Genomic DNA, 26,048 nt, shown 5'->3' with positions numbered 1-26,048 from the left:
TGCGCTTCCTACCAGCTGAAGGACCTCTCTTCATCTGCAACTCATCTGCTATCTCGTTGGCAGGAGTAGGAACCAGTACTGGCGTGGCCATAGTAAGGATAGCGTGGACCCGCTTATCGGCGGCAGCAGCAGCTTTTGCTTTGGCGGCGGCAGCCTTCTCTTCGGCCGCAATGATAGCAGCCTGTTTGGCAGCTTCTTCTTTTGCCTGCTTTGCAGCGAGTCTCTTGGCTGCTTCTTCATCAATGACTTTCTGTTTCGCTCCAGCCCAGATAGCCAGTTCTTCAGGGTGCGAGGTCATGTAGATAACAGCTTCTCTGGCTGCAAACGAGTCCTCGAGACATGAGTGGGCTGGCATTCTCTGCACACCTAAGCCCATCAAGCTTTCACACAATTTCTTGAGACCGATGCCACTGCTCTGACCTCTGTTGATGGCAACCTTAGCCAAGATCTCCGAATCAACACAGCGGTCGTGAGCGATTTTCAAGATGTTAAGATCGTGGTGCAGAGCATGGCCGACGAGGACAGTTTCTCTGTTCATGAAAGAAAACAGGAGGTCGCGAGCGTGGAAAACATTTCTCAGAGCAGTGCCATTGCGAACGGCCTGCAAGATCATGCCGTGACTTACACCATGAATGTTGGTGCGCCACTGTCGAATCTCCAAGGTGGGGATGACAAGAGCCGAGATCAAGACTTCACCAGTAATGTAGTCAATGGCAGTCAGCTGGATCAATTGATCAATGAGACTGCCACCCATTCTGCCACCAGCCATCTCACAGTCCAGAGCGATGGCGCGGCGTTTGGTAGTGAGTGAAGAGGGACAAACCGCAGGTGGATACTCAAAATCCTCGTAGCGTGAAGTAAGATGAGCGATGCCACCGAAGATGTGCATGCCGTCTTTAGCGACCGGACATCCCTTTATGCCTTCTTCGGCGATCAAACGGTCCAGTCTTTGTCGAGAGCTGCGGCAGAATCTACACTTAGCCTTGGCTTTGAGATCAGCAAGGGGTGGCATGATGGGTATCTTGATATTGAAACCGGCCGTAACCAAGTCATCAGCACCGTGGCGGTGATCCTTCAGGATTTGAAACGTCTCGTCGTAGTCATCAGCACGGAACGACGACCAGGCTCTGCGTTCTGGAACGAGGTCAGATGAGAAGAGGGAAGGCCAAGTCTGGTCGATGCAGTAGTATTGAGGAACAGAACTCGAGGGCGGAGAAGGAGTCGAAACGGAAGATGTAGAGTTCTGAACAGCAGAGTCGTGGTTGCTTGTGGTATCATCAGAGAGCTTTGGAGCGACGGGGTTGATGCCAGTAGGTAGCGATGCAGAGGGCAGGTCGTCTGATGGTCCGTCGTGTTGAGGTGGAAACTGCTTACGTCGGCCACGATTACGACGTGGAGACTTTTCTGAGGAGCTCGGTGTGGGTTGTTGAGTTGCTGGGAAGATGCCACCAGGGATGAAGGCAGGCGGGAACGGATAGGCGAGCTTGTGGTTGGCAGGAGCAGAGTTGGTTGGAGCAATCGAGTTGAACTGTCTGTAGTTGGCAGGAGGCGGTGGGTGCATGGGCAGAGTCTGGTAATGCTGTTGGTAGGTGATGGGAGGGTTCTGATATGGGCTGTAGAAGAGAGCTGGTGCTGAAGGATTGGATGGAGGAGGCGTGAATCGGGTATAGACAGGAGGGTTACTGCGTCGGGGTGCGCTGCTGGGAGCCATGCTGGTGATACGCGAGCGTGGTTTACTTTCTGTGGTCTGATTTGCAGAAGCTTGGTTAGAGCGCTGCAACGAGACGATCACTCTCTGATTGAGAAAGCGCTGGTTGTGGAGTTCCTTGACAGCACGGTTGGCTTCGGCGGCCGTCGTCACAGTGATGAAAGTGAAGTTGTCAAAGTGTGGACAATGGGTCCGCATAGAAGTAGTCTCGCTGCGTGGTGTGGTCAGTACTGGTTTGTCGATCAAGGGGGAAGGGGAAAATGAACTCACACAACAAAGTCATGGAACAATATGTTAACAATGTCTTGCTCTCTGACGTTGGTGGGAAGTCGGCCAACGTAGACAACTCGACCAGTGGGTTGGGAGAGCTCCGGGTTATGGAGGAAGGAGTTTTGGACGTGCAGCTCAAGCTCTTTGACACTAGGGAAGTCGCGTTCGCAGCCGATGCAAACGATCAATGCCGGTGCTTTGGTCTTGGGACAGATGCGGCGTCCCGTTGATGATGTTTCCAAGTGCTCGTCCAACAACTCGATCGTGTCATGGCGTTGTTTGCAGCTGGAACATTGCACTGCGTTCTGAGGTCTTTTCAGTATCTTGACTTGCGCCATGTCGAATGGGCCAGCTTGCAGAGTGCAGATCGAGTCTGGTCTACCTGAAAGTCACGTCGGGTCAACTAAGGATAAAAGAAGGAGAGAATTGTTGCAGAAGATGATGATCGCAAGTCTTGGATGGAGTAGACAGTGTTGCGCGTGATTGAGACGAACTTTCGTCTAGAGAGATATGAACAAGGCACCTTCCAGAATCATGCAGCAAGCCGAAAAGTCTTGTGTCAGGAGGTCCGTCGTGCACCTTCCAAATCCGCTGACTTTGTGTTCTGCTCGACAACTCGAGGTGGAAGGGGCCGATGTTCTTCCTCTAACACTCTTTTCCATTGTTCTTGATATATGATCAGGTTCCCAAAGAACTGTTTCTTTATAATCGAAGGCACTTGCTGCCCAAAGATAGCAGAACAATTCAAGACATTGCATGAACGACGTGATGACCTGCATACTCTGACATGTCAGCCTCAGATATCACAAAGAGCACAATGCAAAAAGAAAGAATGCTCACCTCCCTGAATCGAACCCTGCATCTCCCAGGTGGTGTACTTATTCACTTCAATTGCCCCTTTCCCTGTAATCGGCTGAGTGGTGTAGCGGTCTAGACACACTCACGCTCGTATTACAAAAGTTGGTAATAAAACCACCGTTCGAATCCCGCCGTGTACGCCTTAAAGATGTTACAGCCAGATGACCGCTAGTCTGGTGGCTCAGATCAAGTGAAAGAGAACGAGAGTTTTCCCGAAGAGCTTCGGCTCCGGTTTTTTGATGTTCTGATAGGAAGATAAGAAATGTTTGTTGTTTTGCGTAGATAGCTCAGGGGTTGGTCGATATGCGCGCGACAATACACTTCTACCACCGCCCTGGGATGGAACAACAACAATGAAAGTGTACCTACAAGCGTTGACAGAAAACTTGCTTTCTATGATCTTACATAATTGTACATTTGGTGGCAAGGCTGATTGGCTCACGGCAATGTTTGGTCCCTCGCCGCCAGAATCTCTTCCCAGCCTGGGGCACTGAGACCCTTCTGCTCATACTCGACATCGCTGATGACTTCAATGAGCTTGACGTTCCACTTGCCTGTTCGAAGGACAAGCACGTTGCTCTTCTCAATCATCTCTGCGACTGCTGAAGCCGTGACGCCCTTCAACGAACGGAACTCGAGTTCACCCTCAGACTTGTTCGTCTCAGACTGACCGCCGATGTAGGCGCCACCAGAGTTGACCATGCGAGTGCCGTCACTGTTGCTCTTGGCCAGGCCAGCATGATACAAGATACGTGCTGGTAGCTTGTTGTGTACCAAACTATGGGGTAGATAGACACGGTCGAGACCTTCTTTACCGCCCTCTGCCTTGGCTTGCAAAGATTGCAGATTCGGTCGGCGAGAGAGCTTGTGTTGACTCTGTGTGTTTTCAGCTTCCTCTGAACCATGAACAAGGTCGACGACTTCGCGTGCTAGAAGGTGCTGAGCTTTGCGTTGACCTGGATCTGCCTCATGCTCAGCCATGACAGCCGAGATCTGGTCCAAAGGGAGGAAGGTGAAGAGCTTCAGATAGCGCTCGACATCAGCGTCAGCAGAGCCGACGAGGAAACCGTACAACTCAAAGGGGCTAGTCATGGTCTTGTTGAGCCAAATGGCGTTTCCAGCACTCTTGCCGAATTTGGCACCGGCTGCTGTAGTCAACAGAGGTACTGTGAGACCAAAAGGACCTGACAGCTGCTTGGTTTCTGGCGACGTAGACGATCTAGGGGTCAAGTGTTTGATGAGATCGCTGCCAGCGACAATGTTGCCGTACTGATCGGAGCCACCAATCTGAACCTGGACACCAGATTGATACAGATGCCACCAATCGTAGGCCTGCAGGAGGGGGTAGGTGAATTCAGCATAAGACATACCATCACCTTGAGCCATCTTGTTCTTGACACTGCCGAAGTCAGCATGCTGTCAGAACAACAGATGGAAACGACTAGGACTCACGTATCTCTACCCAGCATGGCACCCATTCTAGCGACAGTACCAGCATCAGACAAGAAGTCGATGATGCTCAGCTTGCTCAACCAGACCGAGTTGTTTTGTATACTCTTGGACCAAGTTTGGTCCTTTTTATAGCCGTGTCTCTCAGCATATACGTCAACGCTTTTCCACATGGCTCGCACACAACTATGTAACGAGACCAGGTTTGAAGTTCTTGTGTTTCTGTCCATCTCTTGTCGACTAGTCAAACGTCCAGTGGGGTCGCCAACCTTGGCAGTAGCACCTCCGATGATGGAAACGGCCTTGTGGCCATGAATATACATCCAGAACAGCACCATCATGGGCAGCAGATGTCCCAGATGGAGCGATGGCGCAGTGGGGTCGATGCCAGAATAGGCACCGATTTGTTTGTCGGTGAGCAGTTTGTTGAGAGCATTACGATCACCAGCCAGGTCCTTGACATAACCACGCTCCTCCAGTATGGTCAACAAGCTCTTCTTGTGGCCGGCACGTATGCTCGCGGCGTGTTCATGCCATGATGTAGAAGAAGGGCTGTTTCTCGCGGCAGCAGTTTGCGAGATGTGACGGTGTGTCGACCACGAGACAGACTCTCTGCAGGCATATGATTTCGATAGCTGCAGTGGCCTGGCACGGCAGAGAGCAGCCTGCCGCATGATTGAGTGACTCGGTGGACGAGAATTGACGCGACAGAAATCAAGTGCTCCGGTTGCGCGTCGTCCATCTGCTGCAGCCGAGCTCGACATTTATCTCCGCCAACTCCAACTAAGCAATTCTCGACGACCACAACAACTCAATATATTATACCAAACTTATATGCATACATAATGACTGCAATCGGCAAGTCTGGACGTCTTACGACTCGTCTTGTCATGCTGATTGTCTGGCAGACGGCCGCCATGAGCGCCACATGATGCGCCAGAGAGGAGCTGGGTATGCTGAATCTCCTTCCAGTGTCACCTCTTCCAATCGCTTACATGACTGCTTAGTGCTCGATCTATTCCTACAAACTTTGGCTTCGTTTTCCACGCCGGCCCTATCCAAGTTGCCGACACCTCCACCACCGAGCCACCAGTTCCCGCAAACACAACAACAATTGCCATTGCTCAAACAGAGCCCCACCACGTGCCTGCGCCCTCGTTTCCTGCGCATGCGCCAGCGACCAAGAGAAAGAGACTTGTCAAGGAAGAAGAGGACGACCGAGCCTGGTTTCAGAAACGAAAAAGGAAGTCGGCCAAACATGAAGACTCAGAGCACGACCTTCCCGCTGCGACAACTAAAGTTGCCGTCGACGAATCGCATCAAGAGCCTCCAGTTGAGCTGAAGCCGGCCAAGCGGAAAGTACGAAAGCGTGTTCTGGTTCCAAGACCACGCAAGAAGGCTCCCATTGAACCACAGCCTGAGCCTCTACGAAAGGAGCCAACACCCTTGTCAGAAGTCGCGCCAGAAATACACCCACCGGCCAAGAAGAAGACGAAATCTAAAGCCCCTGTGGCCAAGCGAGAGCCGAAAGTACCGCACACGCCCGATGCACCTCTATCAGCACATGAACAGGCACAGGAACATGAACCGAGCAATCCCTCTCCACATACTATAACAGAGCTCGCTCCTCTCAAGAAAGCGAAATCCACCCATCGTCCCGACGACGAGGACAAAAAAGACAACAGGCCTGCCGAAAACACCTTGGAGCGAGAGTCTCACCGCAATACTGTTGCGACTCTCGTCCAAGAACAGCCAGGCCAGCCACCAAAGAAGAAAAAGATGGTCAGGAGAGTCCGAGTCCCCAAGGTCTCTACCAGACGAGCCGTACCCACAACCGACGATTCATCCGTGAAGACGACCGACATGCAAGATGCCAAACCGTCAACATCATCCGACGATGCCCAACTGAGCTTGTTCGAGGCAGTAGCCCCGGCACTGACGACTAAGAAAGCATCCAAAGCTCCTAAAAAGATCTTCTTCAATGACGATTCAGACATTGACCTCGACCAGATGTTGAGTGGCATTGCTGCAATGGCCGAGACTAAAACGACAACCAAAGTAGCCACCTCGAAGTCCAGACGTGTCACAAGAAAGAAAATTGCATCTTAACAATACCAACATCCGAACCAAGTATATGACATTCATGAACTCGGTTCTTTGGTGCACCATATTTGTCCAATCCTTCCGCTATTGCGTGTGTCTTCTCTGTCGATACATCCATACCATATGACCCACAGCAACAGTACTGATGATCATGGATGCAAGACTAACAGATCGCTGCTTGCGAGCCTCGTCCAAGAGCGCGTAGGCATGAGCATAGCAACCCATAGCCAGAGCGATACGGTGCTGTAAACGGACAGTTGTGGGCTCGCGCGTAAGAAGATAGAAAAGAGTGTTCCAGAACCCAGTCCAGTACAAGATTCTCTGCCAATGAGAGGCGTGTGATGTGTCCATAGCTGCGGCCAGTTCGCGCATGTACCTATACTGGAGGCTGGTAAGTGGAGGTGAAGAGGGAAGGTTCATACACCGACAATGTGTTTGATGCCTTGGCGAACACATCTGGGTGCTCAAGGCGGTCAATGCTCTGCCCAAGCGATCAAGCTTCCATGTTTTTGTTGCTTCAGGCTTGCCTTTCTCGATCACGGCCTTCTGGAATGACCTCGAATTGAGCATGAATGTGTGCACTATGAACAGAGATATGATGGAAAAGACATTTTAGCAATACCGATGGCTATGTAATAAGAAAGTTATCTTGATATGACCTCTGGGAGAAGCGACCGCTCTCGACACCATGAGGGCATCCAGAGTTCGTGTTCAGCATTGACGCCTGCCTCCCGGCGCCAATCTGGTGGTTGCTATAGACATGGCGAGTAAATGTGGTTTCTCAGTCCAAAGCGTACCATAGAAAAAGAGGCGTACCACATCTCTCGGCTTGTCGTTCACAATGTGCGTTTCTTCTCATCCTTTCCACCACTCTCCAACAGACAGACATGTCATCAGTATCACGTTCAGCAAAGCATGGCCGAATCAACAGCTTCGGTGACAGTTTTGATACATCAGATCTTTCCTTTGCACCAACACCTCCGCCGCACAAACATGCCCGTCAACGGTCATCAATCAGCTCTATTGGCTCGCGCTCGACGTCTCAATCGAAATTCGGAGGCAGTGTGATATGGAACAAGTCAGACTCACTGCCCCGACTGTATGACCCAGGCCAGACCTCAATGACATTCGCATCTTCCGAGTTCAACAGCAGCCATATCTCTAGCGAGCCGCCAGGTCTGACTGAGTCTTCTGGTACTTCATGGTCGACAGCAAGCTCGAGTTTCCAGACAAGCTCTGGCATCACTCTGGAAGACGATGCGGTGCCACAGACACCTCCATGCTCTATACTACCAAGCTCAAGTAGAGCGAGCTTTCGCAGGCCGTTGCCAGATATTCCGCAGGCATCTTTTATCGCTGCCAATACGGCTATGCAAACGACCACAACACTTCCAGCAATTCCTGGATATGGACCTATCAGACTTACAGTGACCATGGACCTGCCAGCACCACCTCGTCATTACCAAAACGGATTGTACTCATCTTTGAGGGTAGACACACCCACGAGCGAAGTCCCTCCAGTAATCCACTCCGATGCTTCTCTGGATGCTGCTCTCGAGTCCTTCTCAGCAGCGGAGTTACGCCAGCTCCTCCGCCTGGCTATACAGAAACATCCTTCTCTTGCCTCTGATGTGACGTTAGAACACGCACAGCAATCGTCTTTCAAAGCAAGCAAATCAGTGAGCTTCGTCCACTACAGCAACAGTGTCTGGCACACTCTGAACGCCAAGCAATACTCTGACCCAGACAAAGAGCACCAACACGCCGACAGAGCAGTGCAAAAAGTAGCAAATGATATAAGCACTGTGGCTTCCCAAGTCCACAGGCAAAGCTCTCTCGCCACTAAGAAGAACGCCCTGGAAGCCCTGCGCAAGATTGGCAGAAGCGTCTGTCTAGCCACTGGTGTAGTGGGAGACAGAGTGAAAGAAGTCTTGGGTTGTAACAAGATATTCGTAGCTGCAATTGTCAAGGTAGCGAATAGTTTCACAGAGGATGATCGGAGGACGCTGTGGGCTGGTGGTAGTGGAACAGAGATTCTGAAGAGGCTTGACCAGCTTGATGAGTTGAGGAAGTGTTATCGTGTCTTCGAAGGGTTTGAGGTTGTGTTGGAGCTGATGAAGAGAGAGGATGGCTTGGATGGGAGTTTGTATTGTTGACCTCGAGCATGTTTCATGACGATCTAGATGTCTAATGTTTAATGCATGTTACCATTGACCGTAACCTAGGCTTGTCGCTTTATTGAGAAGCAGAAGTTATCACGAGGAATCACGGTATACAGAGCTTTGCAACCGAAGCGACTGTCAAGTCTACATGCCACCTCCCCGTGTGCTAAACTTCGTAACTCTAATCCCCTACGCTCCTCTCTCTTATGAAAGTGTAGAACACAATGCTCGCTATAAAGAGGCACAATGATTTCTAGATCAAAAAATGGATCCAAAGAGAGCTCTAAAGAACACCGTATCTCGATGGGTTCGATCCAAATCTTAAGAACATTGTGCATTTTGATAGGTAGCCGCGTTACAAACCTTTGCACAACCCAGATTAAGAATCGGTTACCAGCTTGATCATGATGCAAGCACTGGCAGTATCTGGTAACTTGAACTATCGCCTAACAGACTCTCTGATTGCTACGATAGCTTGAGAGCTCAAGATGCCCAGGTATGAATGAAATATCGCAAGCATAAAAACATATAGTTATCTGTTACCACAGCAAAATGAAGGAGTGGCGAACAGCGGCTGGCCTCACAACGGGGCCCAGCCGATCTTCCGTTGGGCAGCAAAGCTCGGCAAGCTCACAAGGCTGGACTCGATCCAACTCACAAGACGGAGAACGTCGTAATAGATAGAGAGAAAGGGTGATTCGATCGAGACAGCGAGCAAGAAGCTAGGATTTGCCACACGAACTAGATGCGGTGTCCTGGAAGAAGCTCGGTGAGCTCGGCAGAAGTAGACTTTGGATGTTGCTTGTAGCTGGAGGTGCCTTTTGCAGACAGAAGGAGCTATCGAGGCAAGAGCTTCTAGCTTTTTCGAGCTATCAGTACCACCGGTGTTCCTACACGTTGCATGAGATGGAGTTGGATAGTACAGAGTTCCAGATAGTCGTCTCTATGTAGGCACCGCAATGGTCATGGCCACCATCAGGCAAGATAGTCGAGCAAAAGGGCCGGGTCTGTGCTCTGGACGGACACAAATTCTCATCGCACTAGCTGCTTTTGAAGCGACCCCACCGTCGAAAAAAGAGCGACTCCTCACGCTTCACAAAGCCAGCTCCTTCCCTCTCTCTTTCCCCTCCCCCATCGAGTTCCCTCGTCTCAGGTCAGCCCCATCACCCTCGCCGTCGCTTTGCCTGAACCTGTCGCTCACATCTTTTCTCCCAGCAGGCTCTCTTTCAATTCTCATATCTACAGTGCTTGACGCACTACACTGAGAGCGGGGCCCTCCAAGTAAAACTTTTCAACAGAGATACCCATACAATACCGCCATCATGGTTAAGTTCACCGTCGAGGAGATCCGTGGTCTCATGGACACGTAAGCGCATTCTTTGTGATGAGAGGTGCGATGGAACAGTCTACTGACCCGCGCGCGCAGTCCCAAGAACATCCGTAACATGTCCGTTATTGCTCACGGTAAGCTCCTCGGCCACACACAAGACGCATCCGAACAGCACACTGACAAGGTCTGCAGTCGATCACGGCAAGTCTACCCTGACCGACTCTCTCGTTCAGCGTGCCGGTATCATCTCATCGGCCAAGGCTGGTGAGCAGCGTTTCACCGACACTCGTCCCGACGAGCAGGAGCGTGGTGTCACCATCAAGTCCACCGCCATCTCTCTCTTCGCCCAGCTCGAGGACCCTGAGGATCTCAAGGACATCCCCATCCCCACCGAGAAGAACGAGTTCTTGATCAACTTGATCGACTCGCCCGGTCACGTTGATTTCTCATCTGAGGTTACCGCTGCTCTCCGTGTCACCGACGGTGCTCTCGTCGTCGTCGACACCATCGAAGGTGTCTGTGTCCAGACCGAGACCGTCCTTCGTCAGGCTCTTGGTGAGCGTATCAAGCCCGTTGTCATCATCAACAAGGTCGATCGCGCTCTTCTCGAGCTCCAGCTCTCCAAGGAGGATCTGTACCAGAACTTCTCCCGTGTCATCGAGTCCGTCAACGTCGTCATCTCGACCTACTTCGACAAAGTCCTCGGTGATGTCCAGGTCTACCCCGAGAAGGGTACCGTTGCCTTCGGTTCCGGTCTCCACGGTTGGGCCTTCACCATCCGTCAGTTCGCCGGTCGTTACGCCAAGAAGTTCGGTGTCGACAAGAACAAGATGATGGACCGTCTGTGGGGCGACAACTTCTTCAACGCAAAGACCAAGAAGTGGACCAAGGTTGCCGGTGACGACTCCGAGCGTGCCTTCAACCAGTTCGTCCTTGACCCCATCTTCCGCATCTTCTCTTCCGTCATGAACGCCAAGAACGAGGAGGTCTTCAAGCTTTGCGAGAAGCTCGACATCAAGCTCACCGGTGAGGAGAAGGAGCTCCAGCAGAAGCAGCTCCTCAAGACCGTCATGCGCAAGTTCCTTCCTGCCGCCGACGCTCTTCTTGAGATGATGGTTCTCCACCTTCCCTCGCCCGCCACCGCCCAGAAGTACCGTATGGAGACTCTCTACGAGGGTCCCCCTGATGATGAGGCCGCTATTGCCATCCGCGACTGTGACCCCAAGGGTGTTCTGATGCTTTACGTCTCCAAGATGGTCCCCACCTCCGACAAGGGTCGTTTCTACGCCTTCGGTCGTGTCTTCGCTGGTACCGTCCGCTCCGGTCTCAAGGTCCGCATCCAGGGCCCCAACTACACCCCTGGCAAGAAGGAGGACCTGTTCGTCAAGTCCGTCCAGCGTACCATTCTCATGATGGGTCGTTACACCGAGCCCATCGATGATGTTCCCGCCGGTAACATCCTTGGTCTTGTCGGTATCGATCAGTTCTTGCTCAAGTCTGGTACCCTCACCACCTCCGAGACTGCCCACAACATGAAGGTCATGAAGTTCTCCGTCTCCCCCGTCGTTCAGCGCTCCGTCGAGGTCAAGAACGCCAACGATCTGCCCAAGCTTGTCGAGGGTCTTAAGCGTCTGTCCAAGTCCGACCCTTGTGTCCTGACCTACATCACTCCCTCCGGTGAGCACGTCGTTGCTGGTGCTGGTGAGCTCCATCTCGAGATCTGTCTTAAGGATCTCGAGGAGGACCACGCTGGTGTTCCTCTCCGTATCTCGGACCCCGTCGTCCAGTACCGTGAGACCGTTGCCGGTGACTCTTCCATGACTGCTCTGTCCAAGTCGCCCAACAAGCACAACCGTATCTACATGACTGCCCAGCCCCTGTCCGAGGAGGTCTCGCAGGCCATTGAGGCCGGCAAGATCGCCCCCCGTGACGACTTCAAGGCTCGTGCCCGTATCCTCGCCGACGACCACGGTTGGGATGTCACTGATGCCCGTAAGATTTGGTGCTTCGGTCCCGACACCAACGGTGCCAACTTGTTGGTTGACCAGACCAAGGCCGTCCAGTACCTTAACGAAATCAAGGATTCCGTTGTTTCCGGTTTCCAGTGGGCCACCAAGGAAGGTCCCGTTGCCGAGGAGCCCATGCGCTCCGTCCGCTTCAACATCCAGGATGTTACCCTCCACGCCGATGCCATCCACAGAGGTGGTGGTCAGGTCATCCCTACCGCTCGTCGTGTCCTGTACGCCTCGGTCCTTCTTTCCGAGCCCGCTCTTCTCGAGCCCGTCTTCTTGGTCGAGATCCAGGTCCCCGAGCAGGCCATGGGTGGTATCTACTCCGTCCTTACCCGCCGTCGTGGTCACGTCTTCGAGGAGGCCCAGCGTCCCGGAACTCCCCTGTTCAACATCAAGGCCTACCTTCCCGTCAAGGAGTCCTTCGGTTTCAACGCCGATCTCCGTGCCGCCACCTCCGGTCAGGCCTTCCCCCAGTTGGTCTTCGACCATTGGCAGGTCCTCCCCGGTGGTTCTCCTCTCGACAAGGCCACCATGCCCGGTCAAGTCACCGAGGAGATGCGCAAGCGCAAGGGTCTCAAGCCCGAGGTTCCCGGCTACGAGAACTACTACGACAAGCTCTAAGCGGTTTCCATCAACGAGTGATGGGAAGCCTTTCCGATACCCGCATGAGCATCTCAAGAGTATGTTCGAGCATGCCCTTTCACGATTTAGGACGCGGCTGGGTAGACTTGATCTAGGATGAAGTTTTCAGGGGAAAGGAGCAGACAAACAAGCGCTCCCGGCGTTCGATCATGCTAATCGCATGGAGGATGTTCCGGGTTATGACCAAAACAAGCATTCACTTTTCTACCTTGTTGTCTGCGAGCTATAGCTTTCGTTGCATTTGGTGCTTATTCCTGTGCTGGAGCTTAGAAATGAAAATGTTACTTTTTACGTTCAACTAATTACTCTTCTTCCCTGCCTGACCTTGTGAATGTTGTAAATCATCATAATTGTTTACAGTGTTAGAGTTTGTAGACGGATCTCAATATCTGGTGCCAATCACGTGACCAACATCTGAGCATCGGATAGGTTTTGCGAATCCGACAGACCAGATGCTACCAACGATACACCTTGTACATCTAGCATCGATATCTGTTTCATGTGTTCAGTTATTGTCATTCCAATTCATTGTATCCTAATCCAAAAAGCTGTCTCTGATCTCTGCTGTATCTTCCAAAAAGCTCTATTCCTCTGCGATGCTCAGAGAGCAGCTTGGTTCTGCGACTGCTTGATCCCCTCGACACCACCAAACCACGCAACCCTATCCTTGCACCAAACCTCCACTCTGGGCTTGAGTTTTGTATTGTGCAAGCTCAAATCATCCACCGTGCCCACTCTGGGAAGCGACAAACCAGGGAAGCCCGAGCTGCGTCTATACATCAGAGTACCACAAACCTTGCAGAAAAAGTTTGTCATTGTGTTGCCCGAGGCGATGGTAGCAGAAGTCGCGTATTGGGTTAGTTTGTCCTCGCCGCGGACGTGGGTCATGGCCGAGTCTTTGACTACGAAGGCGGTGGTCATGACCGAGGCGGTTAGTTTGCGGCAGTCCTTGCAGTTGCAGACGAAGACTTGGGTTAGGTCGTCGCCTTCGACCGGCTGTTGGGTGTGTTGTTAGTGTTGAATTAGAGGAGGGAGGGGTGGGTAGTGGTGACGACGAACCAGCTCGAGTTGGACGGCGCCGCAGAAGCAGGTTGCGGTTGCTCTTTGGGCCATGGTTGAAGCTTTTGATCTAGTAATGTCTCGCTTTGTAAAGGTGTGATGGAAAAGACGTGTTCACGGTGTCGCAGGAAGCAAAGAGAAGAGGAGTGGATGGCAGCTACCCTGTCTTCTGATATAGAAGCTCCCGAGATGAGGTAAGCTGACAGCATGTTGTGAGTTGTAACATCATGGTTCCGGACCGTTCGGAAAGAGGGGGTCACGGTTATCATTCGACCGAAACTCCCACTTGACCGAGGAAGTCCTGAGGCGTCTGTCTGCGTACTCTCAGAGACCGAGTCTATACCATGAAGCATGATCGAAGCTTCAGGCATGGAAGCTTGTAGATGGACGTGCAGATGATGGGAAGTAGCTGATAATGTGGCTGAAGAGTCGCTGTGGCGGTGCTAAGTGTCACCCTGCTCGAGGCTCGAGTAGTCACTCCTGGAGGCTGTGAACCCATGCGTTCCACTGGCTTGGAAAGCTATCATCCACAAGGCCAACTGTATGAATCTTGAGGAACATAGTAATCTCCACAATCCCAGTCATCAGCATTGCTAAGATCACGAGAGGACAAGATCTTCGAAGGAACAACCTAACTGCACGAGCCACGAGACTACTCCACGACTCGAGGTGCAGAGCGAACGCTGCTTCCGTGCTGGCGGCTGTCGGCACTTTGGCACTTACAAAGCGCAAACTGCTATCGTGCTGAGCAACGTTGACAGCTTTTTGCTTCGTCAAGACGATTCGTTTAGAATTCGATGATGATTGTCTCGACCGCGATGCGACGTGCGAGGTCCTATGCCGCCGGGAAGCGCACAGAGCTGTGACCCAGTCCTTCAAGCATTGGTATTCCCGGAGGATTTTGCAAGACGCAGGACATGATTCAAAAACTAGGGCAGAAGACAGGGTATCTGTTCGAGAATTGCACAAGGCCTCTCGAGTCTTTCAAGGCCCGGGATATTGTTTTCCTCAGCTGCATCAACGCGGCTGAACAAGAGAAGCCACGCAAGGTCCGATTGGTGTACACGTAAGTAACCTGCAGACGCCTTCAACTTCGTTCTGCATCACCGCTTCCTCGAGCACACACGACAAGAAGTTCCTCACCGGCTCGCTCTGGTTTTTGAGTCCCTACGCTCAAGTGCCTACCCAACTCGGCCGAGTCGTGTGCCTGTCAAATGAGGGGACACCGCCATCAGGATATGCGGGCTGGCTGTGCCGTACGAGTATCTTTCGAAACACGCCTCTTCACACCATGTTTGATGATTGTCATCGCTACTCATGACCTGCAGATCTGCACTCCCAGTCGCCTCTTGTCCGATATTTCGGGCAAAAGACCACGGCTACGTGCGTACGCATACAATAGTGAACTGCACGATTCATTGCAGCTTTTGTTATATTCACGTCGCGCAGAAAATGCTATAATCTTCTGTTTGGTGAAGAGAGTTTCAAGCTCTAGATGCCCAAGACTGGAGGTGTATAACAAGCCTTTGCCGAATATTGGCTCGCCGTCCCGACCCCTCTTCTACCCCATGTGTTTCCCCTCCCAAGCGAGCTCCATGCTCAATCTATACAGCAATATAGCACAGACTCTAGCCGCGTGAACAGTCGCAGTTCACAGCTCAAGCCACGCCACAAAAGTCTACTAACTCTCGAAGCTCCGCATGACCGAACGACTTCTAGCCAGGGGTTGGTGTCAAAGCTAAACCTTCAATTGGGGGGGGGGCGGGCTTGTCTGTGGTTGATGAAATTTTCTGATAGCCGGACAAAGGCATGCAGGTCGCGAACGTGGTCGTTGCTTCGGCAAGGTACCAACCTTAAGCCTCACGAATGCATGTTCGGCTCGAGCGATTCTTTTGCTAAGTCGACGGGTTCGCAGATCAAGGTTAATCCGTTCAAGGGCGATGTTCCAGGTGTGTGCACACGACCAATACCCTGTGAGCTAGATCCTTCGTCCCTGGTGATGACCTACGCCAGCGGCAGATAAAGTAGAAAGTATATGCATCAGAGGTCCACCCCATCCCTCTTACCGGCCAGATTTTTCGTCCTACTGTTTGGAAATGCGCATGGATTGCTCTCCTGGTTGAGATATCTCAAAAGTGCCAGACATCTGACGTACTCGCCGCATATTCTACACACCTGGTCCTGGTTGTGAGTGGATTCGCTGATCGATTGGCCTGTTGGCCTCCCGCTTTCCATCCCTCCTCCAGAGCCACTTCAAAGGCACTATACAGCCATCAAGACAACATATCAGCCATGGTTAGGGAAATAGTTGTCGACCCCGCGACAGGGCACTACCCTGCCCCGTATAGTCTATCGCCTCTCGGACCCGTACTCAAGAAGGGTCTTCTGGCACCTGGACTATTAGGATTGCTATCAGTCGTCACTACGCTTGGTCTTCTAAGCTTTCTCATCTATCGATTCACGACCTGGCGGCAGCATTACAGGACATATGTCGGCTACAATCAATATGTCGTACTATGTATGAATCTGTGAGTTGACTGAAAGACTCGAAATGCAAGATTGGAAGCCTCAGCTAATCGAACCTTCCTCCGCTTGCAGGTTGATCGCCGACTTCATCCAAGCAGCATCGTTTCTCTTCTCTTTCCACTGGGTCAAGAGGGATGGAATCTTTGCGCCTTCCTCAGCTTGCTTCGCCCAAGGCTTCTTACTCAACATTGGCGACTTGACGTCTGGTTTCTTCGTCATGGCCATCGCCTTCCATACTTTCTACACCGCAGTCAAGGGCCGTCGCATCGGTCACATTGGCTTCATCGCATCAGTAATCTCTGTCTGGACATTCGCCCTGATCCTCAGCATCATCGGTCCCATCGAATACAAGGACAAATACTTTGTTCGCGCTGGAGCATGGTGCTGGGCCGGCGAGCAATACCAAACCGATCGTCTTGCTCTGCACTATTTGTGGGTGTTTATCGTACAATTCGGAACTGTCATCATCTACCTCTTTGTGCTCATTCGACTACGGGCAGCTGTGGCCGCTGTGGTACCTTCTGTTCGGGTCCAATCGACCAGCTACGCCAAAGTCGACCGCGCGGCAAAGATGATGGTGCTCTACCCTCTGGCTTATATCGTCCTCACCCTACCGCTTTCCGCAGGGCGAATGTGGTCAATGGCCCACCACGAGAAGAATCTGCCGGATGCCTACCAATGCATGGCTGGCGCTTTACTCGCTAGTTGCGGCTGGGTAGACACACTCCTCTACACACTCACTCGCAAAGCCCTCATCAACGGCGGAGACTCGAATCGGCGCAACCGCTCCAATCCAAAGTCTAGCAGCAAAGACAATCCCTCCAGCGTCTCCGCTCAAAACAACTCCATCCTTCAAACACGCACTGTGACCATCAGTGCGAATCAAGTTTACGCCCTCGACACAATCGATGAAGATCAACGGGGCAGACATCAGACCAACCATCACTACAAGAAAAGCTTTGGAGGAGAAAGGAACGGGCATTCGCCTACAGGAAGCTTGGATCCGATTTTCAGTGGCAGGCATCTGGGTGTGGGAGGTGAGAAGGTTGGATCGGAGGTGCTCGTGACGTCTGCTGCTGTTGATACTTGCAGCGACGATAGCACATCGCGGGTGTCGAGTTTCGATGATGGGAAGATACCGCATGCACGATAGTCTTGGGTCTTCTTTCCTTTCGTTACCATCTACGTTTATTTTCTTTTGTACCATATTTTTTTGACCTTGTGTCTTTGGCTTTGGACACACGATTGCCCTCGAGAGATGACCAATTTTCCCTTCTTCGTATATATGATAATCAGAACATACCCCTCGATATCGACATCGGCGTTAGATGCCTTCCCTCCTTTGGCTCTAAGCTTTGCGTTGGTATTCATAGACCGTCCTTTCGCCATGGCGTCCATCACTCACGGCTACTATCAGCTTTTACCCTTCACGACCATCCACGCTACTCTGCAGGAGCGACCGAAGATGGAGAGGAAGGAAGCGGGGAAAGGCGTGGAAGAGAAGACGAAGGACAGAAAGTCGTTTGACGACAGGTAGAGAGTTTCTTTGATCATGATTTGGAAATTTTGATAAGTAGTCAGGCAATAACCACGCCTCGATTGCTGTTTCCTCGCCCTCTTGCTGTCGAACCATTACCGGTTGTCTTGCAACCTCATCTCGCTCTCGTCTTTGCATTAACGAACGTGTTTTCCAATCTTCTTCTGCTTCGCTGCTCTGCTCTTGGCTCGCATCCTCTTTTTTTCTTTTTGGTGTTTCTTCAGACTTTGCTGCGTTTCTTTTTTTTTGTGCTTTTCCAAGAAAGTCCAAAGTCGCATGTCGACGACCAAAAAAGAAAAGAAGTGACAAAGGGGAAAGAAAGAAAAAAAAAATGAAATCATGAACTGCCTCCTCTGGCATTCTCGTAATGTTGCGACTTGCTTCTGCAATTTGTTTCCTCCTCTGCTCCTTCGTCTCAGGCGTTTCTTCGTTTCAATTGCCTGTTGATTATCCCATCTTGAGCGGTCTTGGTGGTTTGTTGATGCAAAAGCGGCTGGATGTTGTTTTCCAGACGGATGCCTCTTTTTCAAAGACAAAGAATGCAAAATGCTGGAACGCCCTTTTTTTATTTCGTTGATCGTGTTCTTCTTGGCCGTTGGTGGGTCGTAAGTCGGTGTTCGGCGGAATGTTGGATAATAATGTGATGTTCGGATAGTATTGTGATGTTTGGATGGTGTTGCGATCTTTTGAATGGCGATGTCCTTCATTCAGTCGTCTTGCTCTTCATCTTCCAAGTCCTTGGGGAAATCCAGATCGGTCCAGTAGTCGTACGAGCAAGTATCGTGGCAGTTGCAGAGGAACGGAAAGAGATACTCGTAATGGTCATCTGATTCGTCATCGTCGTGAAGCAAACAGCAGGACATGGCACAGTCGCAGCAGTTGGCATCCTTGTCATAGTCGTTGCCGTCAGCTTTGCCTTCGTATCTGTCGATATCTTCCTGAGTCACACGGACACCGCCGTCTTCGGTGTCAGCGTGAATCTCCTCATACTCCTTGTGAGCACGAGCGGCCTTTCTCTCCCAGAGCTTCTTTTGCCATCTCTTCACCTCGCCGCTAACAGTGAGAGGATGGCCGTAGATTGTAGGCCACATGACTTCGAGGATCATGGTGGCTATGTGCGTCTGGCAGTAGCTCTTGAGCTTGTTGTCGAACTGCTCGCGGGGTGGAATGACGATTTCGAATTTCTTAATCAAGGGCAAGTGCTCGCGGTCCAAACAGGAGATTGTCTCTTCCTTCGGTTCGAAGATGAATTCTTCATCGGCAATGAGGTTTCTGCCGCTCAGACCGAAGAGTTTGACAAAATCTCGGGCAGTGGGTAAAGCGAGTGTGAGCTGAGTGAGATGCTCGCAGAGGAACAAGATGTTGCTGGGGAAAGTCTCCTCTAGCAGTATGCGGTGGTTGAAGAGTACGGGGAAATTGCCGAATAGGTAATCGCTCATCTCTTGATGAACAAGTTTGTTGACTCTCAGCAGACCCCTGGCCCAGTTGTAGTTGCCTTCTCTGACACGTGGGATGCCATTCCTGCGATAGCTGTCGCGCAGATCGTGAGAAGGATATGGCTCGATCGCATCTTGTGGAGCAGCGAAGCGGTAAATTTCACGTCTCAGCTCAGCAGGCAACTCGAGGAAGGGGAATCCCTTGATCTTTGCGTTGCGCCTTGAGTTCCACCATTCGTTCTGCTTCTGAATGCCCGTGACCTGGCAGAACGAAGTAGACTGGTTGGGGTTCAAGATGTTGTTCCTGCTCACTCGCTCGAGGTAATCGATCAAGGGTGTCCATTTGTCAGTCAAGACTTGAGCTTGTCCTTCGTGAAAGCGGCCGAACAGAGTAACGTTGTGCTCACGGTTCGGATAGAAGTCGAAGTCGAAAGCCTTGAGATCGGATTTACCAGTGTTCTCGTCGCTAACATTGATATAGACTTCCAAGGTATGGGCGTCGAATGAGCTGATCGAAAACTCGTCCGCCGTTTCAAGCAATTGCTGGTGGAGTAGGTTTTTGGACTGGAGTTGGTCGCTTAGAGGAATCCAAGAGTCATTGCTGGCCCCATAGTATCGAGTTCGCAAGGTAGGTTCGGCCATTGTGAATAGCTGTGACTGTATGCGTAGATGATATTGGAGGTGAGAGACTTGAACGAGAATGTTGGGCAAGAAGATTAGGGGAGTAGGTCGAAGGAGAAGGTCGATTAAGTAGGGGTCGCAACCAGGAAAATTCGCACTCGGCGGGCAGCAGCCGTCGTTGTCGTCAAGACAATGGGACGTCCGAGACGATGCGTCGCTCAGCCACAAGCTACGTCGAAAGTCTACAAGCGACACTGAATAATAAAATTACCGATGTGAGTCAGGAATCAGAGGTAGGTAGAGATGGGCCCTGATACAAAGCTCCAGGTAATGAAGAGAACGACCATGGAAGGGTGGCGCCGTGTTTGAGATACTTATACTGAGGCAGCCGGTGTGAAGCGCTATTGTGAAGCTGCTATTGTGAAGCTGCTATTGTGAGTCTGCTATTGTCGTTGAGACGTCGCTAGGCGGCCACTGTCGACCAATCAGTATCTGAGCGACCGACAGGATGGCGATGTACAAGTGAACCGCTGTGAGTGACTATCAGTACGAATTACATCATTGCCGTACGGTATGGTCAATACTCGGCATCATCATGCTATGACCTCCCTGTTTGTGATCATGAATTTATACCAAGTTACTGATCTCCATGAGGACAAGTAGCACCATGAGCCGAGTCATAGACCTATACTGGGAGAAGGTCTGAGAAAGAGACCCTGTGTCATATAGTATATAAAGTTGATGACAAACGTTCTGTATTGGTGATCAGCTCGGTCGATACTGTACCAACCTACTCAAGCCTAACTTAGGACTTCTCTGGACTCGAGAATCGGAAAATCACTTCTCAGAATCATCATCCTTGTCTTTACCGCCAAAGGGAGACAGCCAGATGCCCAGCAAGACAAGAAGCCCACAGCCAAAGCCAGCAGCAAAGGCAATCTTGTCACTGACTTGTACATCTTCCTTGACCATCTCGATGCGGCTGATAGTGTGTTGCATGTTCTCGGTTATCTCTAGCAAAGCGTGGTAGTTGCTGTGCTGACTCTGCAGTATCTCAGCCTGAGTTCTGGAGATGGCGTGTTGTTGTTGTAAGATCTTCATGACGAGACCTTTGATGGTGTCTTCGGACTCGGCTTGTTTGCGCAAACCGCTCGACCGGCGTCTAGGCAAGCCAGCAGGGTAAGACTGCTGTTCAGACACATCAGCAACAACATCGAGTTGATCAAGATTGACACTGACAGATCTGGCGGCTTGGTGATGATAGCAGGAGATGGTCGGCCAGATAAGATGGCGAATGCAATGGCTTTGGCTCCTGTGTGGCAGATCGAGGCTTGCATATCGAAGACGCACAGCTGCGCTCGGAAGAACTCGGTGCGCGATGGACATGGTGACCATTTTCAATTCCTGATGGGTAGAAATGCTCAGAGTTGTCCTTGTTGAAGGATGCTGATTTGCAGATGAACAAAAGAACCCCGAGGGCAAGGACTCGGCTTGCGAGGGGAGTCGCACCTTCTTGGAAAAGGACATGTTGATGTTCTAGCAATCTAGGTCAATGATGTGAGTTCGCAGCATGTACACTCACAACTCTACTTTCAAGATTCCACCGAGACGTACGAACGAGGCAAGGTTCTCAGGTTATAAAGTCAAGGGTATCAGTCGAAGAACGATATTACAAACTAGATGCAGAGGAAAATAAAGATGAAACGAGACCCCAAGCCCAGATATGCACCAAACGCCCTCTCATATTCATGTCGAGGAAAAGAGGCAGTATCCACCGTGACCTGTCTTGCTGTATGTGTGTACATGGCACACTTCGCATCCGTAACGTCTTCGCTAGGAGAATCTGAGAGACAAAAACTGAAAACATGCGCTGTAAAAAGGTCAAAGTCGGGAGGAGGTCGTCTAACATTGGCAACCCTGTCCAGCCTGTGTGCCGGAAGCTTCGGGTCGGAGATCGACGCCAGGTCTAGGGGCACCGCGCATGCCTCTCTGGGTAGCCTGCTCGATGGGGAGCTTCTTTGCGATGGCGGTGAAGAGTTCCTTGACATTCTCGGCCGTCTTTGCCGAGGTCTCGAAGAAGAGCAGACCGGCTTCTTGGGCGTATTGTTCGGCATCGGCGGTCGAGACAGCGCGCTTGTCGGGTTCATCGGTGACGAGATCGAGCTTGTTTCCGGCGAGAGCAATGATGATGTTCTCGTTGGCTTGACGTTGCAGCTCCTTGACCCATGCCTTTGCCTTGTCGAGGGAAGCCTGTGCGGGTTGTGTTAGTAAGGGGGGGGGGGGGGTCTCGGGCGGATGGTCGGGACTGGGCATACTGCTTGGGTGATGTCGTAAACTACGACAGCGCAGTTTGCGTTGCGGTAGTACATGGGAGCCAGGGACTTGTAGCGCTCTTGACCTGCGGTATCCCAGATCTCGAACTTGACAGTGGTTGTGTCATCGAGGGCGATTGTTTGGGTAAGGAAAGCGGCGCCGATGGTGGATTCCCGGTAGTCGTCGAACTGGTCCTTGACGAAACGGAGGACGAGCGAACTCTGCTATGGGTTAGACGTCTTGTTCGGGGAGAATGTTGATAAGTGGTTGCGCACCTTTCCGACGGCGGATTCGCCTGTGATAACATGGTCAGCGTACAGATTCGAGGGGCGTGGGAGAGGGAATCAGGCGTACCCAAGAGGACGAGCTTGAACTGAGCAAAGCGAGCGCCGCCTGGTCGGCCCATTTGCTGCTGGCGGGCGGACATGTTGGGCGGTAGGTCTGTGTGTAGAAAGTGAGGCTGGCGTGGGTGACTGCGGTAGAAGTGGGCGAGAGTGGATGGCGCGGGAGGTGTGACAGGCGGTATGGAAGTTGTGGATTCGAAGCCGAAACACGACAAGCGTCTGGACTGGCGAGGTGCTGGCTGTTGGCTGTTGGCAGATGACGACGGCTGTGGCTCGGTGAGAGAGCAGCTGCCTGGCCGATGCCCGTCCAGTGCCAATCTTGCTCGCTGCTCAAACCTTGGGCCGTGCCAAGCCTTTCATCACAAGCAGTTCCCAAAGGGGACCTGGCCTCTCGCGCTTTCTCCAATTCAACGTCATGCTCATTTGGCCTGCCACACAACTCTTTGGCTAGTTCCTGTCTTGTTATCGCATTTCAACATCTGTCAGCCAACATGAGTGCTCTTCTTCCTTTTCGCGACATCAACGTCCACGCTTCTTCCAACCACTATGCTTTCTCGTCTCCTTCCTCGCCATCCGCCCCTACCCTGGTCGTAGAGCGCCCGTCTGGTGATATTCGTCTCCACGATGGCAAGCTTCTTGGGGGTCAAAGAGTCACAAGCATCCAGGGAATCCTCGGAATCATCAGTCTTCGCCTCGGTTTGTTCTTTTTTTCCCCTCCAACACCCAAATCACTCATGTGGCCCTAGACAAGTACATCGTTGTAATCACAAAGGCCCAGCCTATGGGCAGGATAAAGGGTCACCAGATTTATAGAGTTGTCGCTACTGAATTGCTGCCTCTCCGCGAGAGACAGGTCCGCGATCCTGATGAGGATATTTACCTTGGTCTGGTCAACACTCTGCTCAAGACTAGCCCTTTGTTCTTCTCTTACACTTTCGATCTCACAAACTCTTTCCAAAGACAGGCCGAAATCGACCAGTCCTCTCCCCTCTGGGCAAGGGCCGATGACCGCTTCTTCTGGAACAAGTTCATCCAAACTGATCTCATCAACTTCCGTCAAGGCCAAGGAGCTCGTCGTCAAAATGTCGGTCCCCAGCCTGCCATGGATCCCTATATCCTGCCCGTCATGTACGGCATGCTCAGAATCACAAACACCTCTGTCAAGAGTGCGCCTATGACTTTCATTCTCATTACCCGCCGTTCAAGACACCGCGCTGGTACTCGCTACTTCTCTCGTGGACTGGACGAGCAAGGACATGCTTCCAACTTCAACGAGACTGAACAGATTGTCATCTTGAACGATGATGCCTCTAGTGGAATGACAACCTTCGCTGGCGACGGTGGTTTCTCCAACAACAAGCTCCCTGGCGGAGAGACACAGGTTTTGTCCTATGTTCAAACCAGAGGCAGTGTTCCCGTCTATTGGGCTGAAGTCAACACCCTGAAATACACTCCCAAGCTCCAGATCAGAGGTGTTCAATCTGCCGTACATGCAGCAAAGCTCCATTTTGACGAACAGATCAAGCTTTACGGAGAGAACTATCTGGTCAACCTCGTCAACCAAAAGGGTCGCGAGCAAAAAGTCAAGGAGGCCTACGAAGACATGGTCAAGCTGCTTGTCTCAAACCCTGCAGAGGACACCGAGGCTGATCGCACAACGAGAGAGAAGTTCCACATTCTTGAACCTCAAGGCGGCCGTCATGAGTTTGACAAGCTGCATTACGTTTACTTCGACTTCCACAACGAGACCAAGGGACTGAAGTGGCACCGTGCCCAGCTTCTTCTCGACCAACTCAAGGATGGTTTGGTCAAGGGAGAATATTTCCGTGGTGTCGACAAGCCAAGCGGTGGTGTACAGGTCTTGAGCCGACAGTCCGCCGTAGTTCGTACCAACTGTATGGACTGCTTGGATCGCACGAACGTTGTTCAATCTATGCTTGGTCGTTTCACCCTTTCTCGTATGTTGACAGACGTCGGTATCTTGAAAGCTGGAGAAAACGCCCAGGAAGACGCTGCATTTGAACATTTGTTCCGCAACGTTTGGGCTGATAACGCAGATGTTGTCAGCAAGTCTTATTCGGGCACCGGTGCTCTCAAGACAGACTTCACCCGTACTGGAGAAAGAACGCGTGCAGGTGCGTTGCAGGATCTGAACAACTCGATCACTCGTTATGTTTGCAACAATTTCCTCGATGGACCCAGACAGGATGCCTTTGATCTGTTCCTCGGTACTTACGCACCGGACCCTTCAGGCTTGGGATCGGCACATCAGTTTGCAGACAATAGACCGGTGCTCATCCAGTCTCTGCCTTATATCTTGGCCGCCTGCGTATTTTTCATTTTCATTTCGCTCTTCACACGCCGTCTGCCGGATGCCACTGTGTGGCCATTGAGAATCTTTGTTCTCATCTGTGTTGTCGGTGCTGCATGGTCTGCCAGATTCATCACCTCGCACGGAGGTCTTTACGTAAGCTATCGCGCTTTTCCACAACAGTTGTGACGAGAAATGCTGACCAGTTAATAGGTCAATTGGCCGAAGCTCAACACACCAGCACATGCTCTTGAGAGTTATCAAGAGACTCTGGAGCGTGTGAGCAGAGATCCTCTGCTTGGATCCATGGTTTCCAAGCACGGTCGTGGTAAAAGTGATGCTAGACTTGGATACATGGAGGAGGGCAAGAAGCGTAGAGAGTAGATCAAAAGCGACAGGTAACTACAGCGTCGCGCTCGGCTCGGAAAATGATGGTACACGGTAATACTAGAAGGCTTTGAATGGTAATCGAATGATATTTTGCTTGTCATCTAATTCGTCACATGTGTCGAGAGGGAAGCAATACTATGCTACGCCTGCATAGCACAGTCCAAACACAATCTCGTGTCAGCAGTGATAGCGCAAGTATTACAGACATGTTTTCCACAAGCCGTACACATAGTATCCGCATCCAAAGTATCCATGCCGTACGGATACTCAGGTATCAGCCTCCCATCACACCCTTCGCATGCAAGCACTTCCTGCTGCGATATGCTTGTATCCGTGTGTTGTTGCGGTATGTGTGATGGTTGTGGTAGATGCCAAAAAGAATGTAACGTCGATCGTTGCGGTGGTGCGTCTTGCGGCGGAAATTGTAGTGGGTATTGTGCTTGGAGTTGTGGTTGTGGTTGCTGTGAGGGTTGCGGTGAGGCGTGTGGGTGGGCTTTTTGTGCATGGAAGAGTTTCTCTACTGTTGATGCTGTTTGTGTGGTGTTAGGATATTTTCAAGGTATAGCGTAAGGGAAAGGGCGCATCCATACCGTGGATTTGCGATTCTTCTGGTCGGGCATCACGGTAGCGTTTCCGTGTCCGGCTGTTCAGGGTATGTGATGTGTTTTCCTCAAGTTGTGAAGACTCATGGTGGTATGACTTTGGCGTGAAGGGAGAGGATTGTGGATCGTGGGTTTTGCTCTGGACGAAGAAGTTTGGTAGGCGGATTGGCGAGCTGGCAAAGGGTGTTGGCGAGGAGGCTTCGAGGGTGGCAGTTTGGAAGAGTGAGCCGGTTGAGCGTTTGCGTTTCATCGACATGGCTGCGATTCTATGGGCTTGAGGCGTCTTGCTGGCGACTGACAGGCTGAGTAGATGTTCTTGTCGATGCAATTGCCAGATTCGTCTTCGTCGTCGAGTGGTCGCGTCAGAGAAAGTCG

At 51.6% G+C, this 26,048-nt stretch overlaps 11 protein-coding genes across 11 annotated transcripts; 5 read left to right on the top strand and 6 right to left on the bottom strand.

The window, feature by feature from the left end:
- Positions 1 to 3,274: 3,274 nt before the first annotated feature.
- M436DRAFT_84293 (uncharacterized protein) lies at positions 3,275 to 4,959 on the bottom strand (the record flags this gene model as incomplete). The annotated part of the gene is made up of 2 exons (XM_013569532.1): positions 3,275 to 4,235; positions 4,289 to 4,959. The coding sequence occupies 2 exons, from the start codon at positions 4,957 to 4,959 to the stop codon at positions 3,275 to 3,277; spliced, it is 1,632 nt and encodes a 543-aa protein (XP_013424986.1).
- A 257-nt stretch (positions 4,960 to 5,216) lies between these two features.
- Positions 5,217 to 6,394, top strand: M436DRAFT_66127 (uncharacterized protein; the record flags this gene model as incomplete). Its single annotated transcript, XM_013569472.1, has 2 exons — positions 5,217 to 5,236; positions 5,293 to 6,394. The coding sequence occupies 2 exons, from the start codon at positions 5,217 to 5,219 to the stop codon at positions 6,392 to 6,394; spliced, it is 1,122 nt and encodes a 373-aa protein (XP_013424926.1).
- Positions 6,395 to 7,821: 1,427 nt separating this feature from the next.
- M436DRAFT_75051 (uncharacterized protein) lies at positions 7,822 to 8,544 on the top strand (the record flags this gene model as incomplete). The annotated part of the gene is made up of 1 exon (XM_013569531.1): positions 7,822 to 8,544. The coding sequence occupies one exon, from the start codon at positions 7,822 to 7,824 to the stop codon at positions 8,542 to 8,544; it is 723 nt and encodes a 240-aa protein (XP_013424985.1).
- Positions 8,545 to 9,872: 1,328 nt separating this feature from the next.
- M436DRAFT_52702 (P-loop containing nucleoside triphosphate hydrolase protein) lies at positions 9,873 to 12,513 on the top strand (the record flags this gene model as incomplete). Its single annotated transcript, XM_013569343.1, has 3 exons — positions 9,873 to 9,916; positions 9,977 to 10,014; positions 10,073 to 12,513. 3 exons carry the CDS (start codon positions 9,873 to 9,875, stop codon positions 12,511 to 12,513), a joined length of 2,523 nt encoding a protein of 840 aa, XP_013424797.1.
- Positions 12,514 to 13,134: 621 nt separating this feature from the next.
- M436DRAFT_53183 (uncharacterized protein) lies at positions 13,135 to 13,647 on the bottom strand (the record flags this gene model as incomplete). Its single annotated transcript, XM_013569426.1, has 2 exons — positions 13,135 to 13,530; positions 13,594 to 13,647. The coding sequence occupies 2 exons, from the start codon at positions 13,645 to 13,647 to the stop codon at positions 13,135 to 13,137; spliced, it is 450 nt and encodes a 149-aa protein (XP_013424880.1).
- A 2,274-nt stretch (positions 13,648 to 15,921) lies between these two features.
- On the top strand, positions 15,922 to 16,882 carry M436DRAFT_32476 (uncharacterized protein; the record flags this gene model as incomplete). Its single annotated transcript, XM_013569324.1, has 2 exons — positions 15,922 to 16,121; positions 16,192 to 16,882. Coding segments are annotated over 2 exons (891 nt in total), but the record flags the coding sequence as incomplete, so codon positions are not given.
- A 1,481-nt stretch (positions 16,883 to 18,363) lies between these two features.
- On the bottom strand, positions 18,364 to 19,734 carry M436DRAFT_52612 (uncharacterized protein; the record flags this gene model as incomplete). The annotated part of the gene is made up of 2 exons (XM_013569331.1): positions 18,364 to 19,335; positions 19,450 to 19,734. 2 exons carry the CDS (start codon positions 19,732 to 19,734, stop codon positions 18,364 to 18,366), a joined length of 1,257 nt encoding a protein of 418 aa, XP_013424785.1.
- Positions 19,735 to 20,550: 816 nt separating this feature from the next.
- Positions 20,551 to 21,240, bottom strand: M436DRAFT_66121 (uncharacterized protein; the record flags this gene model as incomplete). Its single annotated transcript, XM_013569471.1, has 1 exon — positions 20,551 to 21,240. The coding sequence occupies one exon, from the start codon at positions 21,238 to 21,240 to the stop codon at positions 20,551 to 20,553; it is 690 nt and encodes a 229-aa protein (XP_013424925.1).
- Positions 21,241 to 21,615: 375 nt separating this feature from the next.
- M436DRAFT_75040 (ras-domain-containing protein) lies at positions 21,616 to 22,453 on the bottom strand (the record flags this gene model as incomplete). The annotated part of the gene is made up of 4 exons (XM_013569530.1): positions 21,616 to 21,963; positions 22,029 to 22,247; positions 22,302 to 22,321; positions 22,381 to 22,453. 4 exons carry the CDS (start codon positions 22,451 to 22,453, stop codon positions 21,616 to 21,618), a joined length of 660 nt encoding a protein of 219 aa, XP_013424984.1.
- A 408-nt stretch (positions 22,454 to 22,861) lies between these two features.
- M436DRAFT_84286 (uncharacterized protein) lies at positions 22,862 to 25,065 on the top strand (the record flags this gene model as incomplete). The annotated part of the gene is made up of 3 exons (XM_013569529.1): positions 22,862 to 23,066; positions 23,117 to 24,837; positions 24,895 to 25,065. 3 exons carry the CDS (start codon positions 22,862 to 22,864, stop codon positions 25,063 to 25,065), a joined length of 2,097 nt encoding a protein of 698 aa, XP_013424983.1.
- A 146-nt stretch (positions 25,066 to 25,211) lies between these two features.
- On the bottom strand, positions 25,212 to 25,929 carry M436DRAFT_53122 (uncharacterized protein; the record flags this gene model as incomplete). Its single annotated transcript, XM_013569418.1, has 2 exons — positions 25,212 to 25,600; positions 25,662 to 25,929. The coding sequence occupies 2 exons, from the start codon at positions 25,927 to 25,929 to the stop codon at positions 25,212 to 25,214; spliced, it is 657 nt and encodes a 218-aa protein (XP_013424872.1).
- Between the last annotated feature and the right edge of the window lie 119 nt (positions 25,930 to 26,048).

This window comes from Aureobasidium namibiae (assembly GCF_000721765.1).
Source record: "Aureobasidium namibiae CBS 147.97 unplaced genomic scaffold scaffold_15, whole genome shotgun sequence".
Classification (NCBI taxonomy): Eukaryota; Fungi; Ascomycota; class Dothideomycetes; order Dothideales; family Saccotheciaceae; genus Aureobasidium; species Aureobasidium namibiae.
The sequence above is the reverse complement of the archived record's forward strand: the minus strand, read 5'-3'. Positions and strand labels throughout refer to the sequence as shown.